Source organism: Protopterus annectens, chromosome 3.part1 (assembly GCF_019279795.1).
Source record: "Protopterus annectens isolate FY-2018-M chromosome 3.part1, PAN1.0, whole genome shotgun sequence".
NCBI classification, from domain to species: domain Eukaryota; kingdom Metazoa; phylum Chordata; order Ceratodontiformes; family Protopteridae; genus Protopterus; species Protopterus annectens.
The window spans coordinates 180,318,525-180,339,999 of NC_056732.1; the positions used below are offsets into that span (position 1 = coordinate 180,318,525).

The following is a 21,475-nucleotide window of genomic DNA, read 5'->3' on the forward strand; positions in this document are numbered from 1 at the left end:
CACGGCCCTAAATTGTGGACTGTGCCACCGAAACATCTTGCTATATATGTGCACTGCCTAAAATCTGGTAAGGATGCTTCACTTCAAAAGTAGTTACTTAATTGTGTTACTCTGTACACAAAATGGAAATGGCTTTTTACTGTTTTTGGCCTCCCCCGCTAACCATTAATATTTCTCCTGATGTTAATGGTACTTTCACATCATTCTCACCGGGGGTATTTATCAGCATCCACTGTGAGGAAGAGCAAGTGAACAGGTATCTGACCATAGGTGGGTCTTATGAATGACCTACTACTTTTCTGGCTGGACTCCATATTTGTGTGGAATGTTTGCAATACTTGGCCCCCTAGTACCACTGCTTGTTAATGACTAGCCTGCACATGTAGTCTTCACCCACGTCTACATAAATAAGCACTTCCAATGCTAGCCATAGGCCTCTGCTGTGACAGGAAGCATATATCCATCCCCTTGCCAGGTAAGCCTGCAGGGGTCAAGAGCCACTCACTTTTACTTGCCCCTTCTCAAAACCTGTGTTACAGCATTAAAAGTTCAAAGCTGAAACTACTATTCCAGTGAAACCAGCTTAGACTGGGGCCATGCCAAAATTAGGTATTCAATGCCAACTTGTTCAGTGCTCCTTAACTTGCTTAATCATTAGCATGGATGTTAACAGGAGACACTCCTAGAAAAATATCACAAACTTCTTTGGAGAAAACGTTTCAGGGTTTTTCATGTTTCCACAGGGAAGAGGATAATATCAGGAAAATGGTTTCAACAGGAGATAAACTGGCATTTGCTAAATAAATTACAAAACGCATTTCTAACATGGGCAAGAATGTAACAGTGGAATTAGGTGATATGCCAGGATATCCTGGTACATGGTATAGGTTTACAATTCTAAAAGAAAGGCAACAATTTTAGAGCATCTCAATTTCAACTGTAATATTGGAAACTAAATCTATGTCAATAGGTTTGAGAATGCAGGAAACCATACTTACAGCATCAGTACACCATCCACAATTTGGACCTGCTTGTATACACTCTCCGCAAGACTTGGCACTAGCGGCAAGGCACTCATTTCCATCTTAAAAAAAAAAAAAAAATAGCACAGTGAGGACACAAAAAAAGAACACATTTTTAAGCTAATCTTTATGCCTCGATGTATCAAAACTTCTGCTGAAGGGTGGGGGGTTAAGAAAGCATTCTGCTTTCTCTTCCATTTAAAGAGAGGGATGGAACAGACAGTAAAAAGGGATCAGATACTAAAACTGAATCAGTATATACTGCAATTAAATTTATGGTGGATACTTTGCTGCATACATATCAGACAAGAGGTTCACTGGAAGAAGCACCCTTCTATGTAACCCTGATGTGTAAATGGTGAAAAATGGGTTTAAAAATAATAAAAGGTATTGCACACCAAGACAAGACTTAAATGAACATAATTCCAGACAGAAAAACTCACCTGAACTCAGAAATGCTGGAATGTCAGGCACTAAATTCTGCTTTTAAATTACTGTATACAGAAGTATTCATTGACCCATTTACCTTTTTTTTTTTTTTTTTTTTTTTAAACAAACTGCAGACTGACCTGTCCCCTAACTAAGCAGTTTTCCTGCGATACCATTCACAGGAAGCAAATTCTGGCCCATTGTGGGAACTCCATACTTTTGGAAAGCATGCCAATTAGCAAGCTGCACGAGTATGCATAACAACCTATTAATTCTGAATGGCAAGTATTTGGACAAAGAGCTACCAACTTGTGCATAGACACTAGTCAGAATTAAGTCAGGCGCAATCAAAAAGGACCCTTATAATTGACATTTTAAGAGCATACCACGTAGAGACAACAAAGAAAAGGGGCTGAGCCCACTAGATTTTCAGGGTGAGAAGGGGAGATCCACACTCAAGAACACATTCTTTTTGAGCTCCTCGGCAGAGACCGGAAAGCCAACAGAGGGACAGTTCCACACAGTACCCGGTGCATGCCCAACCCTAACAGGTATCCCTGGGTAAGCATGGAGAAACACTAGATTAAAAAAAGTAAAAAACAACAACCCCTGTGGATAACGGCACTTTATCTCAGTGAATAAAACCTTTATCCTAAGGAGAAAGAAGGGGTCTGTACAGTTCACACCCTTACAAGAGTAAATGGGATAGTACAGCAGCTGAAGGAGACCTTGAAGGTGGGGAGAGGAGCTGATGCAGAGTCACAGACACATTACAAATATCTTCTCAGCACTTTCTTGTTCCTTCACTTAAACTCTACATGCTTGAGCTAGGAATTAAGACACTTTTACAGAACTTTGCATCTACAGTTGGGTACATGTTATGATTTCTAAAACAGCAACATTTTCAGTCACTTATGTTACAAGTAATGAATAAAAAGGAAAAGCCAAGCCACATTACACATTTTAGTGTCATTAGATGCTCAGACTTTTTCAAAAATAAATTTTCCAACTAACTGTTCAATCCTATTCAGGGTGGTTGGGGAGCCAGAGCTAATCATAACAGTGTCGTTGCAAATCAGAGAAACTAATAACCAGGAGTCTTACCATAAGACAGACACAGCAAACAGGGTGCACACACCTACAGGCAAGACAGAAGGCCACCCAGTTCACATGTCTGAGAATTGGTAAGAAACGAAGTGCAGCAAAAATCCACACAGACTGAGGGAGGACATAAAGACTCTGTTCAAAAGCTCTGCACAAATGTGTGCCTGCATAACAGGAATAAATGGTTGTTTCTGCACATCATATGCAAAGTACCACATATCACAAGTTACCCTTAAAGAAATCACTTGGGGAGCACATTACAAGAATGTTCTAATTTTGTCTCCAACCATCATGAGTAAGGGATCCGCAAGGCACATTCTACTTAGGCAATAGTTCTCAAAATGTGGACACTGAGCTCACTGCAACACATAACCTGAATAAATGACCAATTCAGATGCACTTGAAATCTACTTAATTTGGCCAAGCCAAAATTCTTAACACTAACAAAACTACACAAATCCACAAACATGGAATCTATTTTTTTTTCTTTTTTGTATGGTACCTCTCTTCCAGTCATTAAGCATCTCTCCTGGTACACAGACATGTCCAGTTTATTCCACCAGGTCAAGGGCTCTGGCTTCTTTATTCTGAATTTGGTTGTCCATGGAGGCAACGGACAAGATACGGGTAGCACTGTAAACATCCAGAAGGTATGGGTTTTTGTCTAGTCCTAACACACCTCCAACATATGCCAATATCATCATACAAGAATGAACAGGCAATTGATAGTAGTCTAGAGCACATGCCCAACTCTGGGCCCATAAAGTAGTCATACCCTCTCCATCCTCCCACCCTGGCATCTTCTGTGCCCAGGCCTCTGCCACAGCTCCAATAAAAAATGATGTCAGATATACTCGCCTCCCCAAGATAAGCACATCTACCCAGAGTGCATGCATTGTGCCAGAGCCACTAATTGAAACTTGGGTCACCTGGGTTGTAGCTGGCTTTATCCATCAGCTGGATGCTGAAAAGGACCCCCAATCAGATACCACTCCCCAAAAAAGTCCAGGAAGATGGGGAGGGAAAGGAATACAATCGCCTGACACTAGCCCTTGTTGGATTTGCCTGAATCCATCTCAAAAGGGGAGCAGTGGCCATACGTTGGTAAGTGATGCTTGGTGAGCAGAAAGGCCTTCCAAGCCTTGCACTGGTACAGTACAACTGTGTAGGCAGTGACCAGAAGTTAGAATTATTATTGTTGTAGTAGTAGTATGATCTACTGGGACCTCTGCCTTCCTTTCCAGCCCAGACAGATACCTATCTCTGTGGATCATCAGACTGTTCCTAGCATAAAGTAGGCATCTCCCTGCATCATATTTAGATATGTTTTTGTCAAAGTCCTGCAAGGAAAGAATCCCTTGCCTGGGTTCTGGACACAGTCCTAAATTAGGGCAGGTCCCCCCCCCTCCAATCACACACCTAGGGCCCAAGGAGTACAACTGCCTGTGTAACCAGAGTTTTCCAGACTATCCAGACTTGAACAGTCCTGATGGATTAAAAGACTAGGATCATGTGAAGGGAAGAGAGGTTAGACTAGCAGAAAAATACCTCCATCCCAGCCACATTACACCCATTACAACAACTGGGGTAAGTGGGAGAAAAACTTGTACTGCAACAATAATCCACTGGAATACATCTTTCAGTGACTACAGGGTAAAATGCATGCAAACACTCACTGTTTTAGGCCATGCTTGCCTGACATTTATAAACTCAAGGAAAGGTACGTAGCCAAAGTGTACTGTAAAAGCAGCCACCTAGACCACTTAAAGAATTGGCTACTGATTAAGATACACCAGATGTCTGCTTACCTGATGCCTTGAGTGACTACTGCCCTACAGTCCTCCTTCGTAAACAGGCAAAAAATACCCAAACCCATGCTATACAAGGAGACTAGAGACGAGCACAAAGTCAATCCACAAACTCTTAACAGTATGCTGTAGCAACAGGAATGGAATCCACTAAAAACTCTCCCTTTAGAGCACACAGTTGATTTTAATACTACTTTTATGACTATTCTAAATATACTAGTTCCCATCAGGAAACTCAGGACTAAAGTTAACGATGCCCCATGGCTAAATAGGACAACAAAAGCCTTAATAAAAGCCAGAGACAATGCCTGGAAAAAACTGGAAAAAGAACACTATCCAAGACAGAAATATCAAGAACTACGAAATAAGGCCAAAACCCAAACAAAAGTAGATAAAAAGAACTACTACTTAGACATCCAAAACAAGCATTCTAGAAACCCCCAAAAGTTCTGGCAGGCCATCAACACATCTTCTAAAACCGGGCAAAAACACCACTCCATCTCCCAACAACAATTCTGATAATGATGGCATAGCTTCAGAATTCAACCATCACTTCACATAAACTAACCTCATACTATCTATCCAACAAAAACACTAAAACACCCCAACTGTAGAACAAACTAACATACCCACCTTCACATTCTCACCTGTACCAACCTCTTCAGTTAAAACACTACTCTCTAAACTAAAACCCACCACATTCGCAGCAGATGGTTTACCCACAAATTTTCTAAAATTAGCTGCAAAAATCACTAGCCTACCCGGTCTCAATTCTTATAAACCACTCTATACAAGAAACCTACGTACCCCATCTATGGAAAGTGTCACATACAATTCCCCTTCACAAAGGCAGAAACTCCTATGAACTATCAAGCTACCGCCCAATTGCTATCTTGTCCCCCCCTTTCCAAGCTTCTGGAGAAATTTATTCACACCCGGGTAATGCACTTCTTATACTCACATAACCTCCTCTCCCACACAGCATGGTTTCTGCCAAAACCATGCTCTACTCTCCTTTCCCAATCAGATTAACCATCTAAGAAACGACAACAAATTTGTCTGCCATATTCCTAGATCAAAAGCATTTGACATGGTCTCCCATAACCTACTGTTATAGACACTGTCAACCTTATCCTTTACCTCCTCTACTACTTCATGGTATAGAAGCTATTTCTCTGACAGAAAACAATCCGTTAAATGTCAAAGTACACCATCTCCTCTATTACAAACTATTACAGATGTCCCACAAGGATCACTACAGAGTCCTCTATTATTCACCATTTTTTACTAACTACATACTTCCACCCTGCATGAATCACTTGTACAGTACGGAGACGTCTCCACCCTAATCTGCTCAGCCCCAACCATAACCACTCTTCAAAAACTTACCCAAGTATCCTTCTGCTCAGTGGAACAATGGGATTACCAATATCCAACTCATTCTAAACCCAAAAAACAAATTACCCCCCCCCCCAATAAATCCAAATCCACACTTCCTACCTTATCACCTCCAAAAACGGGACCATAATCTCCTCCTCTCCTCACACTTAGCTGCTCGGGGTTAAAATAGATCATCTTAACTTTAATGCCCATATCCTCACAAACCATCACAAAAGGTACATAAGAAACTAGGAACCCTATACAAACAGTTCCTATCAGACCAAGCTAGAATCTCCTTAGCCCAAACCCACCTCGTCTACCCTAATATATGCATTACCAATCCTAATTCATACCAGGAAAACAGATCTAAAACTAGTCATGTTACAATAAAAATTGCAAAATTCGCTAACAACTCCACTTTTAGAGAAGTTATCACTGTCTTGCCCTGAAGCAACTACAGTGGTTAGAACTCCCTCAGCTAATTACCTAACACCAATTAGTCCTCACTTTCAACACAAGGAACCCTCAAAATCCCAGCCCTAAACCAACTTCTAAACCAGTATTATGCAAATCGTCCTCTACGCTCGTCCAACAAAACCCTTCTCTGCATAACCAAAGCCAATAACACTGCAGGGGAAAAGTCTGTTCTCGCACACCATTGCCATGGAATGAAATAACCCCCCTAAAGTATCTCCTCTGCACCATCCATCTCACTTTAAGACATTACTAAAGTCACACCTCTTGCAATCATGGCTCTGTCCCTGCATCATAAAATCTTTTCTGCACTCCACCTAACTTGCCACACCTCATCTCCTCACTGCTTACCTCAGCTATTCTGTACTACTCAAATACTCCCCATCAGGAACTACTATCCTACAAACTATTTCTCACGCTATGACAAATCTCCCGAATAGCATTATTTTCCAGATTCCATTCCTTAATTTTTATGCTTTGTACTACCAATACACAAGTCAAAGTTTTGCTATCTATATACCAAGCTTGCTCAAATCAAACTAAAGTACGAAAAATCTCCTTGATTGTATATATGCCACTGTATAGAAATTTTCTGGCATTCGTGGATTGTGTGTTGTCATATAAAAAGACATGGAGCCCAGATTGTATATATGCCTCTGTACAGAAATTATTTTGTCATTTGTTGTATTTGTACTGTTATGTTATGGAGCTTTTCTCCCCAGGCCTCCGCTGTAAATGGACCTTGTTCCAGTCAGACTTTCCCGGTAAACAAATGTAAAATAAAAATAAAATACAGATGTCGTGTACAGTGGCATACACGAAAGACTGTGCAGGACACTGGTTTCTTAATACAACAGAAACAGCAACAGAAAACAACAGTTCAAACTAGCATATCAAGATAACATTACTGTGGCAAGAGGTAGTTATATCAAAAAAAAGAAGTCAAATGGGAGTCCACTTATATGGCACAAGTAAAAAAACTGACACTACCAAGAATGTAGCCCATTACATGCCAGTACAGGTTACAATGAAAAAACAGAAATTATGGTGTAAGTCAATAATAGACTGATGTTAATGGCTTGTGCCAAAAATTTCTAACAGACGTAGAACTAACCATAACAATAACTGAAAGTGAGACATGCCAGCAAAGGATAAAACTACTTTTCAGTTAATACCAAACAAGACCGCAAGCTAGATTTCCACATTAAACAGGGCCATCAATTCATCCCCTGCAGTGAACACGGTTAGCCATTAGAGGGAGTATAGTAGGTGACCCTCCTGACATTTACCCAAGGAACAGAATACCCCGAACGTCAGGTTTAGGAGTACATAGTTGGAACAAGAGCTCAAATATGCCAAATGACTGACAGCAACATAACTAGTTAGACAACAGTTGAAAGTCATTTACAACCTGCACCACCACTAAAACTCCTACAAGGCAGACTATTGTTGAAACTAGAAATGGGCAGACAGCAAAGGATAAAAGGATCAGCCGCACTTGTCACTGGGTGGACTCCAATTTTCACTTGCATACTGACTGTCAGCAAGCGGCATCCCTATAACAGGGTTCCTGATCACATGAATAGCTTGGCAGTTCAGATATTATGATCTCTCTCAAATCCAGCATCCAGTTCAGTCATTATCTGTGCACACTGTTCATGTGGAATTTGCTTGTTCACACTGTTATGTGGGATGTCTCCAACATGTTGGTTGACGGCCTACTCCAAAGTGCCCAGATATATTGCATTTACCTTTGTAATTGCAGCCTAGGCCATTGCTGAAAAGTGTCAGTAACCACTGAGAATTGTATTGGTCTGTTATTTTAATAAAGTGTAGTCTTTTTTTTTATTCACTTGGCACTTGTTTGTCGTTAAGTGTCAGTAACCAGTTCACTGGTTAAAATAAACACATATTTTACAGTAAAACAAGCACAACAGACATGTCAGATAACCTTGATACTTTTGAAGGCATGAATCTTGACTGGGCAGCTTATAACCAAGCACACATGCTTAAAACATCAGTACATACAATATCGCAATCAGTTTCAAAGCTACGGCTTCCACATACAGCTGAACATCTTCATATCACTTAATACAGAATTAGAAGCTTGAAGTCAGGGGTACCCTCTTGCTGAGAAGAGGGCATGAATCCCAACTTGGAAATGTATCAACTGGCCACACGCTTAAAAACTTCAACACGCAGTCTATTTCAAGGATCTGGCATCTCTATGTACCTAAACATCTTCAAATCAAAGTATGGCACTAAATGTGTCCTCTATGGGAATAATAAAAGGATGTGTAGCTTTCAACAACCTTCATGACCTCTTTTAGCCCATCAAAAAATCTGTGCAGTCTCTCTGGTTCTTAGGATAATGCAGACAGGCAAAGAAAGAAATGTGCAAGAGTTGCTCTGTTTTACAGCTGGTCTGCCACCTTAGCGCTAGTCACAGCTTAAGTTTAAAAGTACTCACTTAAGGACATTTGAATGCTGCAGAAACTTGGCTGAAAACTGACGTGTGCATGGCAAACATCAGACCTTTCTAAAATTTTATGAAACTTGTAAATATGACACTGTGTACATCTAATGTCACTGATAGTTATCACAGAGCTGTGTGTTCTCCCACCTCATTATCTGAATGCCATCTCAGAGAAGTGTAAGGAATCTAAACAATCCTCCACCCAGCAAACTTGTTCTCTCTTTAGCCTAGGAGCCCAAGGTTCCAATTTCTAATAGGCAAGCCTTCTCTGGGGAAGTAGTTATGCTACTGAATACAGCCAGTAAACCTAGTAACACAGAAAGACAATTTATTTTATTTTACATTTTTTGACTGGGAAAGTCAGACTGGATGCAGGTCCCTTTTCAGGGAAGGCCCGGGGAGAAAAGCTCCACAGATCAAATTACAAGTAAATATTAGGAGTATACAGAAACATGCACATTTACATAGATAACACAAACCTTAAAATAAACAGTTACATAGTTTTGAAGCTTAGAATTAACAGTTACATAAAATGTGCACATTTTACAATTTTAGAATTTGATGAGAATACACAAATAAGAGGAAATGCAGAATAAGATACATGGGTTAACTGTGTCTAAGGAGGTACATTATTTTTACTTTATACAGTTGGAAAGTGCGCAAGTTAGACATAGTTAGGTGCATAGCAGCAGGTGAAACAGTTAAGTGGCAGGATATAAAGATAAAGTAAGTGAGCAAGGAAAAAGCAGGTGTAAGGATGTTGAAAGAAACTTATACAAGCTTTGTAAATAAATAAATAAATTAATTAATTTAAAAAAAAAAAAAAAAGTGTGTCCTAGCAGTGTTTTAGTGCCACTATCTGTATAGTGCCACTATCTGTATAGTTACTAGCCAAGGGGCCAGGTGGCACTGAGAGGAAGCTAGAAGTTAAGTACAGTTGTGTATGCTTACCACAAATGTAGATGCTAGAGTGTATTCACTGTTGCAATCATCACTTGTGGGTTATCCCTGCTGAGTAGCCCTCGGCCAGCCCAAATACCAGACTAAAGGTTCCCCTCCTGCATCAGCTGTTCTGATAGTGTGGCTGACATCAGGGCTATGAAGGGAGACAGCTGACACCATTACAATCCGTTTTTCTTGCCCCCAAAGTGTAGGAGCCCCAGATAAGATATATACATTAGGCAAGAAAGGGCGGAAGGTGGGAGGGAAACAGGGCTGCAACAGTGAATGCACTCTTAACATCTACATTTATGCTAAGTGTACACAACTGTACTATGTTCGTGTTTCACTGTCGCAGTCATCACTTGTGGGAAGAATCCCAAAGCTGAGGAAGTGGGTGCAGGAAAGCTGTACAAATTTATGGAGATGCCAGCATGCCCTGCAGGACTGCAGATGCAAATCCTGCCCTGGTTTTGGAAAATGTGGCTAGCTGATAGTGTTTGGTGAAAGTGTGCATAGATGTCCCAAGTAGCAGCTTCCAGAATTTCCTTAGTAGAAACCCCCCTCAGAAAGACTGCAGAGGTAGAGGCTGCTCTTCTTGTGGAATGGGATCTGGCAGTTTAGGGAGGACCCTTTCTATGGAAGGTGTAGCAGAAATGTATGCAATGAGAGATCCATTTGGAAATGGTCCGCTTAGTAATGGGTACCCCTCTGCCCCAAGGGCAAACGAAACCAGGAGCTGGTCAGTTTTCCTGACTGATTTGGTCCCGTCAAGGTAAAATCTTAACCTGTCTGTACACATCTAAGGTATGCAGAACACTCTCCCCTCCATTTGTAGGTTTAGGAAAGAAAGTAGGTAGGTGTACGGCATGGTTAAGGGTTACATCATAGACCACCTTAAGCATAAAGGAGGGGTTGGTTCTTGGAGAGACCCTGTCAAATGGAAGATGATGAAGGGCTCAGTGGCCATAAGAGCCTGGATCTCAGATACCCTCCTAGCAGAAGTGATGGCTAGCAAAAGGGCAGTTTTCCAAGAGAGGTATTGGAGATCTGTTGTGGAAGCTGGCTCAAAAAGGGGGTAAAGTCAGCTTTTCCAGGGGCAAAGTTTAGATCCGAAGCTGGTGCAAGTGGTCTTGTAGGTGGTCTGATGTGAGCCATGCCTTTGAGGAACTGTTTCAAGAGGTGCTGAGAGAATAAAGGCCGATCCGCCTGGACGTAGGCTGAGATGGCAGAAACTTGAATCCCAGTATAGGAGAAAGGCAAACCCTTATGGAGGAGCTCTGCCAGACAAGTCCAGTACCAGTGGTAAAAAGAGGCTGTAGTGCTGGAAGCACCGCTGCTGGAGCACCAGCAGGTGAATCCCTTCCACTTAGAGAAAAAGAGAGTTTCTGGTGCCGGGTCTATGAACCTCCTCAATCATCATGTCCAACACCTGACTGCCAAGGACTGAAGACTTATCTGCCTTTGAGAAATAAGCCATGCTGTTAGCTCGAGTGTGGCTAGGCCTGGATGTAGGAGCTTCCCTATTGTGTGAGAAGGTTTGTGGTGGAGGGCAGGGGAAAGGGAGGATGCATGGTCATGCTGAGGAGCATGGGGTACCAGTGCTGTCTTGGCCAGTCTGGGGCAATCGGGATAGCCCTTGGTCCTTCCTCTCTGATCTTGAGAAGTACCCTGGGTATCAGAGGAAGTGGGGGAAAGGCATGCACAAACAGGCTGCCCCAGTGGAAGGAGAGGGTGTCCACTCTCCAGGATTTTGGGTGAAACTGTCTTGAGCAGAATTTGGTCAGTTGAAGGTTCTGGTAGCTTGCAAAAAGGTCTATCTGGATCCTCCCAGAGGTGACTGATCTGTAAGGTGGTCCCCCTGTGCAATTGCCACTCTTGGGGATCCATGATCGGTCTGCTTAAGTGATCTGCCAGGGTGTTTTGCTTCCCTGGAAGGTATTGAACTATGAGATGCAGTCCAAGATTGGAGGCAGACTGCCACATTCCCATGGCAAGGCGACACAGGGGGTAAAAGCACGAGTGCCCCCTCTGTTGATGTACCACGACAGTAGTGTTGTCTGTCCTAATTAAGAGTACCCCGGGTAACAGATGCTTTTCAAAGGTTAGGATAGCTCTGTGCACCGCTAGAATCTTTCAGATTGATGTGGAGACCTAGAACCTCCTGCTCCCAAAAGGCCTGGGTTTACAGAGTTTCTGTGTGGGCTCCTCATGCAATATCTGAGGCGTCTGTGGTCAAGTTTTGCTTATGTGGCCGAAGGACAAAGGGAAGGCTCTTATTCAGGGAGCAAGCCTGGGCCCACTGGAGAAGCTCCTTCCTCAAGCAAGGAATTGGTGGGAGACTGTGCTCCAGAGACTGGGAGTGTTGGCACCAGGGGTTCCTTCGGTACCACTGCAGTTTCTTCATATGCAATCTGGCAAAGGGTACCAAGCAGGATGCAGGAAGCCATGTATTCTACAGCTTGCATTATCTTCCTGGCTGTGAGGTGGGTCGTGTGTGCCAGCTGTTGAAGTAAGACTGAAGAAAGGCCTGCTTCTTGGGGGGAAGGAAGGCCATTTGTGTGGATTTATCTAGTAGGGTGCCCAGGAAGGTAATCCCTTGTGGGAGAAATAGCTGGGATTTCCCCAGGTTGATGGTGAATCCCAGTGAGGTCAGTAGGGTCTGCACAAGGGAGAGGTCCTGTAGGAGCTTTTCCTTGGTTTCTGCCCGAATGAGGCAGTTGTCGAGCTAGGGGTAAATGTGTATGGCTCTCTGCCTGCAGTAAGTAATGACTGGAGCCAAGCACTTTATAAAGACTCTGGGAGCAGTGGATGAACCAAAGGGCGGTGGAGAGAACTGAAAGTGCTGGGACCCTGCTCTGAACCTTAGATAGCTCCTGCTAGACTATCTGATAGGGATAATGCAGGTAATGATCCTTCAGATCTAGGGTCACTAGCCAGGCTTGTGGCAAGAGCATGTGAAGCAGTAGTGTTACCAGAAGTGACAGATTCAGGTTGGAGAGATTAGGATAGTGTGCCATGTGCCCTCCTTTCTGGGGACCAGGCATAGTAGAGTAAAATCCTTTCCCGGTCTGTTACTTGGGCACGGGTTATACAGCGCCCTGGGCATAAAGCTTCTGGATCTGACAAACAGCTTCTGCTGTCTGGTCTGCAGGGACATCTGGGCAATCTAACCTTGTTTTTTCTTTGAAATAGAACCTGTACCCTCTGGTAATAATTTTCAGAGCCCAAAGATCTGAGGTGATGGCCCGCCAGTTTTCTAGAAAGAGGGAGAGTCTTCCTCCGAGCTTGTCTGGAGACCTGGTGGGCAGGGGGGGGGGTCATTGTGAGTCCCTGTTGAAGGAAGTGGGCTTGGAACTCCCCTGCCTTGGAGCGGCAGTTGACCACTGCTTAGTTCTTTGTTGGCTGTGTGTCTGCAGCCTAGGGGTTCGGTCCCTGCACAGTCTTTGCCTGAGAGGGAAAGGACCAGTGCTTAGTAGGAAGTTTCTGCTGAACCTGGGTGGTTGCACCTGTATAAAGTCCTTGACGGTCTGCATGGATATGGCTTTGTCCTCCATTTTCTTGATGACCTCCTTGGCCTTGGGGCCAAACAACTGCTCCTTATCCAGAGAGGCATCAAAGTTTGAATTTTACCTGGTCAGGCAAAAGTTGCTCCCTTAACCAGTCATGCCTTCTGATAACTGATCCTGTAGCTGCAGCCCTGGTAGAGGCTTCTAAGGCATCAAAAAGTACAGTTTTGTACCTACCATAAATGTAGATGTCCGAACAGGATAGCATCTGCAGTCCTAACAAATGGGTTGTCCTGTCGTCAGGCAGCCCTTGATCGGCGATTCCAAAGTCTGGGTCTGGCCTCGGCTGGTGTCACACTTCACCCGACGTCATCTCTGCTGGTCTTCGGGTATAAAGGCATCAGCCGACGCCATTTTCCTCAGTATTTCTTGCCCCAGATGCCAGTTGCCCTCTTGGAAAACTAAATTTTGGGTAAATGCCAATGTTTCCAAAAAAATAGTAGGCAAACACAAAAAATAAGCATGTATGTACATATATACAAACAAATACAACATAAGAGATCCCCCCCTAGCTAGCTATTAGGAGGGTAAATACCCTAGGAGTACCAGAGGGGAAGGAGGGTGGGTAATCCTGACTGCAGATGCTATCCAGTTCGGACATCTACATTTATGGTAGGTACAAAACTGTACTATGTCCTTCAAGGATGCATCTGCAGTCCTAACAAATGGGTAGAATACCACAGCCAAACTAGGGGAGGAGGAAGAAGAATGATGGTGTAGTTAGGATCCCTTGCAATACAGCAGTGGCAAACCCTGCTCGGGATCTAGAGTATAGAGGTAAGTTGTAATGCTTGGCAAATGTATGCACGGAGGTCCAAGTAGCCGCCTCAATAATGTCCTTGGTAGCCACTCCTCGTAAGAAAGCTGTGGTAGTGGCTGTAGCCCTTGTAGAGTGAGGTCTTATGTTCTGTGGAATTTGTTTTCCATGGAAGGAGTAACAGAATCTTATGCAATTTCCTATCCACTTGGAGATTGTCTGTTTGGAAATTGCTTTTCCTTCCCTTCCTGTTGCATAAGCTACTAAAAGCTGGTCAGTTTTTCTATTGCCCTTGGCTCTGTCCAGGTAGTAGCGCAACTGTCTATGTACATCCTAGGTATGCAGCAGTCTTTCCCCCCTGTTCTGTGGATTGGGAAAGAAGGTAGGTAGGTGGATTGCCTGGTTTAGAGACACTCTGGATACCACCTTAGGCATAAATGTAGGATTAGTTCTCATGGACACTATCTTGATGGAAGATTAGGAAGGGTTGTACTGCCATTAAGGCCTGTAGTTCGGAAACCCTTCTTGCTGAAGTAATTGCCAGTAGGAAAGCAGTTTTCCAGGATAGGTGTTGAAGATCTGCTGTTGCTGCTGGTTCAAATGGAGGGAGTGTCAATTTTTCTAGCACAAAGTTCAAGTCCCATGCTGGTAATGGTGGTTTCCTAGGAGGTTTTACATTCTTGATTCCTCTGAGGAACTGCCAGAGTAGAGGATGTGAGAAGACAGGGGGATCGAAGCTGTATTCTGCAGAAATAGCTGATGCATGTATCTTGATGGAGGAATAGGACAGGCCTGTATGGAGAAGCTCTGCCAAGTACTCCAGGATGTTAGCAATATCTATCTTTGACTCATCTTTTCCTCTTTCAGTACTCCAAATGACAAACCTTTTCCATTTCCCTGCATAGTTCCTTCTTGTTGAAGGTCTGCGGGCCTCAAGGATAATGTCTTTAACCCTTTGGGATAACTCTGGGTTAGTTGCTGTTATGTAATGTTCCAGGCAGTCAGTTGCAGAGTTTTTAGGTTTGGATGCATGATGTTGTAGTCGTTCTGAGTTAACATCAAAGGCATCAGGGGTAGTGTCCACGTTCTCCCCAGAGACATGCTCCTCAGCAATGGATACCAGTGTTGTCTTGGCCAATTTGGAGCTATCAGAATTATCCTTGGACGTTCCTCTGATTTTCAGTAGTACCTTGTGCATCAAAGGAAGAGGTGGAAATGCATATGCTGTCAGGCCTTTCCAACTGAAGGATAGAGTCCACCTTCCATGCAAGTGGGTGGTATGTCCTTGTGCAGAATTTCTTGAGCTGGTGATTGAGTGGGGATGCGAATAGGTCTATTTGTGGCATTCCCATTTCTTTGTGATGGCCTTGAAGATGTCCGGGTGTAGCATCCATTCGTGAGCATCCGAGGTAGTTCTGCTTAACATGTCTGCTAGGATGTTTTCTTTTCCTGGTACAAATATTGCCTGTAACTGGATGTTGTAGCTCAGAGCCATATTCCAAAGGTCCAGAGTCATTCTGCATAGGGGATATGAATGAGTGCCTCCCTGTTTGTTGATGTACCACATGACTGTGGTGTTGTCTGTCCTTATCATTAAATGGCCTTCTTTGAGGAATGGTCTGAAATTCTGGATTGCTAGTTTTACTGCCAGCATTTCTTTTTGATTTATGTGCAGGTGCAGCTGGTCTGGAGTCCATAATCCTTGTATGCATTTGTCCAGCATGTGTGCCCCCCAACCTAGGTCTGAGGCGTCCGTTGTGATGGTTTGGCTTGCTTGAAAGTTGTGGAAGGGCAAGCCTGGGTTTGCCTGGCATGCTTGAGCCCACCATAGGAACTCTTGTTTCAGGCATGGGATTAGTGGTATTTCGGTTTCTAAGCTGTGCCTGTGTTGAGACCATAAATTCTTTAGGTACCACTGTAGCTTTCTCATATGCAGTCTGGCATGGGGGACCAGGATTATGCATGATGCCATGAAGCCCAAGGCCTGCAGTACTTTCCTTGCTGTTAGTTTGTTCTGCTTTGTTAATGCCAAGAAGTAAAGAGGAGTTGTTCTTGTTTTTCTGCTGTTAGGAATGCCATCTGTTTTACTGTGTCCAATTCCGCACCCAAGAATGTTCTTGTTTGGGATGGTATCAGTCTTGACTTTTTTAAATTGACTGTATCCCAGGGCTTGTAGTAAGCAAATGACTCTTTGTAAGTCTTTTGTCAGCTTGCTTTTGTTGTCCGCTTGTATCAGGCAGTCGTCCAGGTATGGATAAATTTGGATTCCCTGTAGCCTGCAATGAGCGATTACGGATGCCAGGCATTTTGTGAATACTCTGGGCGCAGTAGATAAGCCAAAGGGCAATGCTGAGAATTGATAATGCTCTGATCCTGCAAGAAATCTGAGGTATCTTCTGCAATTTGGTCGTATGGGGGCGTGCAGGTATGCCTCCTTGAGATCTAGAGTTACCAGCCAACACTCCTTGCCCAGCATGGAAAGAAGTTGCTGTAGGGTCAGCATTTTGAATTTTGGAACAATGATGAATGTGTTTAAAGCGGACAGGTCGAGAATAGGTCTCCAACTTTTCTCTTTTCTTGGTACTAGGAAGAGTCTGGAGTAGAATCCTTTGCCCTGTTCTGTAGGTGGTACCCTTTCCACAGCTCTCATCTTTGTTAATTGAGCTATCTGTTTTAGAGCTTCTGTTTTTTGGTTTGGAGGTAGGTTTGGCATTCCTCTTTTTTCTGGTAATGTGTGGAAATGAAACCTGTAGCCTTGGTCTATAGTTTGCAAGATCCACTTGTCTCTTGTAATATAGTGCCAATTTTTTGAAAATAAGGCTAACTTTCCGCCTAAAGGTGCTGCCATTTGTTCCCTGGTAGGCAGTGTCAGAGCCAAGTCACTGTGATTGTCCTGTTGCAGTGGCAGTGGATGTGTCTGTGTCTCGTTGGTTATTGCCTTGCCACTGGCGTCCTCTGTAGGCACCTCCTCTGGATTGATTTCTGCCTCTGGAACGTCTATTCCTGCCTCTCAGATTTAGAGGAGTCTGGAAAGGACCAATTTTTGGAAGGCCAGTTCCTGCTAAACCTTGGGGGCTGAACCTGGAAGAAATCTTTAACCGTTTGTACAGATTTTGCCTTCTCTTCCATTTTCTTCATTACTTGCTAGACTGACCTTATCCATAGGAGCATCTAATAGCTTTGCTTTAACATGATCCGGCAAGACCTGTTCTTTCAACCATGCATGCCTTCTTATAACTGTGCCAGTCATGGCTGATCTAAATGAAGCCTCCAGTGCATCATAGACACATTTTAAAGAATGGTTACTAACCTGCTGAATGTTATTCACCATTTCTAAAACATATTTCTTATCTAAGGAATCATCAGAGGACAGTTTCTTAGTTAACTGATCAAGCATAAACTCTTGGTATTGGATCATATGAAACTGACAGTTCAAAGCTCTAGCTGAGCGAGTAGCAGAGGTGTAAACTTTTTTACCCCATCTCTCTAAGGACCTGGATTCCCTTTCAGAAGGGAGAGGGTTTTTTGCTGAGGTCGAAGCTACTGCCTTAGGCCCCTGGGAGATAGTCTCAGGATCTGCAAGGGGAGCCTTGTATAGGTGGTGATGAGTGTCCGGTACCCTGTAAAACCTATCGGGCTTGGCAGGGGCTGGAGGTAAAGTATCAGGAGCAGTGCAAACATCATTAAATGCATCATCCACAACAGGAGGTATAGCTAAGGGCCTATGTTGCGGTAAATGTAGAAAGGTCCTAAGCCTTTTTCTTGAATCAGAGAAATCTTGTCCCTGCCATTGGAATTGCTCTCTCATGGCATGTAAGGTTTCCCCAAAGGAAAATTCCTCTGGTGGAGAGGCAGAAGGAATAGATTCTTCAGTATCGGAATCTTCATAAGTAGAAAAAGGAGCCTCTGGATGGTCTGTATTGTCTGAATTATCAGAAGAATCATCTGAGGACACTGGCTCAGGGGGCTCTGCTCTAGGTCTCTTTTCTGGAGGCCGAGAGGCCCTGTGTGGGTGAGATTGGGATCCCTTTATTAAAGAGATGAGATCCTCTGCCAGAGTAAGCATTTGAGAACTGGAACTGGGCCTGTGTGAGGGGGGCTTAACAGGCACAGATTTAGCAGATTTGGCTGCTTTAGCCCTGGCAAAGGCCTTAATAGACATGGCTGCAGGAGGCCTAGCAGCACCACGTGCTGGGGTAGAGACATCCAAAGGGATGGTGTCCGATAATTCTAGAGGAACCACATTAATAGGTAAAACTTCAGAGGCAGATTCAACTAGGGTAGCAGGAGCCTAGGTAGTAGTCATGGATTCGGCTGAAGTTTGACCCGTTTGCTCGGTTTCGGCCAAAACCGAGACACTCGCGGTTTGCTTAACCGTGGTTTCGGCCGAAACCGCGGACCGCGAGTGTCGGTCTTTTTCTTTGCGTTTGTTAATTTGAGAAGTCGGAGGATCCGACGGCATAATGTACGCAAAATCTGAGCCGAAAAACTGTTCAGCAAACTCCGACCGACACCTAAGCGTTCGTCGGTTGAAAGAAGCACAGGCTAAACAGGCTGCTACGTCGTGGTCTGGGCCTAAACAAGGTAAACAGTAAGAGTGGAAATCTTTATGAGGTATTGGTTTCCCACAAGTTAAACAGTTATTCACTTTTTCTGACATCGGCTGAGGCAAGAAAGAGTCCCCAATGGGGTACTTAGCTTTTTAGAAGTCTTCGAAGTAGTATTCGGTAGTAGTAATCTCTGGAACTGACCGACCGGCACTTGCGAACAGCTTCTGCTTGGCCACGGCAAGAAAGACTGAGGAAAATGGCGTCGGCTGATGCCTTTATACCCGAAGACCAGCAGAGATGACGTCGGGTGAAGTGCGACACCAGCCGAGGCCAGACCCAGACTTTGGAATCCGGCCGACCGAAGGGCTGCCTGACGACAGGACAACCCATTTGTTAGGACTGCAGATGCATCCTTGAAGGACATCCACAATGCAAGGAGTGCTTTGCTACCGGAGAGCTAGATGCAAGAGGTCTTAATTCTCTGGTAGTGCTACTGACAGGCATGGCAGATCTTTTGTTTAATCAGTTCCAGCACATTCTGCTGAAATGTTATCATATGAGATTGGCAATTTAATGCCCTTCACAGCTAAAGTAGCTGAGGTGTAAACCTTTTTACCCATCCTGTCCAATGTTCTGCTTTCCTTGTCAGCTGGGGTGGGGTTTTAAGAAGAGCTAGCCATAGCTCCCTTAGGGCCTTGAATAATTACTTCAGGGTCTGCAATAGGGTTTTCAAAAAAAGTATTTGTGTGAGTCTTGCATCCTGTAGTATCTGTCAGGCTTCCTGGATGCTGGAGGAAGAGAATCTGGAGAGTGGGCAGATTCTAGGAAAACATCCTTTACAGCACTGAGGTATAGGAGGAATGGCCTGAGGCTCATGCTAAGGCAAATGAAGAAATTTCCTTAGTGCCTTTTTAGACTGGGGGTAGTCTGAGGGTATTTAGGATTTCCCCAAAGGAAAGGTAATCAGGGGGGAGGCAAATGGATTGGAGTCATCAGCAGAGTCCTAAAAAGCTGCTAAGGGTTGGTCTTCCACGTCTGACTCTTCTAAAACAGAATCAACCAATTCCTGCCCAGTAAGGACCTCTGGGGAGGAGTCTCTCTTTTGGCTGGTGTATGATGGTGGGGTTGGTTACCCTGATTGGAGTAATCGGGTCTTCTGCCATCCTGAGCAGTTGCTACGACTAAAGGGGAGGCTAGGTAGCAGGTCAGAAGCTGGGACCCTGTGAAGGAACCTTTTTGGGGGTAGACTTAGGCTTGGGCATAGCTGGGTCAGAAGCCTTATACAGAGTCAATTTGACCAGCGGCGTTGGTCTAATAATGACTTCGGACGTCGGTGGTATCTTAGCGTAAACCAGTAACTGCAAGCGGCTCCGGACCAAACCGTGTGAGGAAAAAAGTGACATCCTGGCAGAAGGCCGACCCTGTAATGTACCGGACTCCGAAAGGATCTTGGTAGAGTCCTGCAACGGTTCATCAGCTGTCGTCATGGGCTGCGAAGGCACCTCAGAGTTCAAACTGTAGCCTTGTTATGAGTAAAAGTAGACTGTTCTCTGGAGTCGTCAGAGGGCCTAACTTTTGGAAGCCCATCCTTGTCCTTTTTTGTCCTAGGCAAATCTGCAACTGCCTGAGACAGACACCATTTCGCATTGCGGGAAAGACAGACTAAAATGCCTCGCTACAATATCAGCTCTTCTTTTAATAGTACGAGCATTAAAGGGGGCACAGAACAGACAACCTGGAATGTCGGGGTCTGGGCCTAAACAAGTGACTCAGAGAATGGAAGTCTCAGTGTGGGATCTGCTTTCCACAACTAAGACTGTTATTAACTTCCTTGGGCATCAGTTTAAGGTGAGAAATGACTCCCCAATGGGGTACTTGGCTTCAGACGGTTGTCCTCACTCTGGCAATGGCTGACTGGTGCACTCGCAAAAAGTACAGTTTTGTACCTACCATAAATGTAGATGTTCGAGGCTCCACATTGCTGCAGTCATAACCTGTGGGTAGTCCACTGTCCTCGGTCGGCCCGAATACCAAAGAGTTAGGCTGGCGTTGGTCATGGTCGCCCGGAGCTGACGTCAGTACGTAGGAGTACTTAAGCGCATGACCGACGCCATATCCTCAGTCTTTCTTGCCCCAGATGTCAGAAGGCCTTAAAAAGGAAAGGCCAGAGCCAAACAAGAAAATGCCTAACAACCACCAGGGAGAAAACAACAATTATCCCAAAGGAACAACCACAACCACAACCACAACCACAACCACAACCACAACCACAACCACAACCAATAGAGGGGAAGGAGGGAGGGAAAACAGGACTGCAGCAATGTGGATCCTCGAACATCTATCCAAAGAATGCAAGACTTTTTCCCCCTTATTTTGGGGATCAGCATAAAAAGTAGGCAAATGGATAGACTGGTTCAAGGCCACATTAGAAATCACTTTTGGCATAAAAGTAGGGTTAGTACGCAAAGAAACTCTATCCTTATGGAAAATCAGAAAGGGTTCAACTGCCATGAGAGCCTGCAATTCAGATACCCTCCTAGCAGAAGTAATGGCCAACAAAAAAGCAGTCTTCCAAGATAAAAACTTCAATTCAGACGTAGCTGCAGGTTCAAAAGGAGGCAAAGTAAACTTCTCCAACACAAAATTGAGATCCCAGGAAGGAGTAGGAGCTCATTGGGGTCTTATATTTTTTGCCCCTCTAAGAAATTGCTTAAACAAAGGGTGAGAAAATAAAGGAGGGTCACAATCATAGTGAGCAGAAATGGCTGCCGCATGAACCTTCACAGAGGAAAAAGACAAACCCTTGTCTAGTAATTCAGTAAGGTACTGTAGTGCAAAACTCAAATTAGGCACCAAGACATCAAAGCCCTTTGTAGTGCTCCAAAGAAAAAATTCTCTTCCATTTATCAGCATAAACTTTTCTAGTGCTGGGCCGCCTGGCTTCCAAAATGACATAATAATAAATTT

The 21,475-nt window shown here is 44.0% G+C and overlaps 1 protein-coding gene across 1 annotated transcript in view; it reads right to left on the reverse strand.

Moving 5' to 3' along the window:
- ITGB1 (integrin subunit beta 1) overlaps positions 1–21,475 on the reverse strand; it is an 823,672-nt gene that overhangs the window by 727,179 nt on the left and 75,018 nt on the right. The window contains exon 3 of the mRNA XM_044066189.1: positions 999–1,084. Coding sequence (XP_043922124.1) covers positions 999–1,084 — 86 coding nt within the window. The remainder of the gene's footprint in view (positions 1–998; positions 1,085–21,475) is intronic.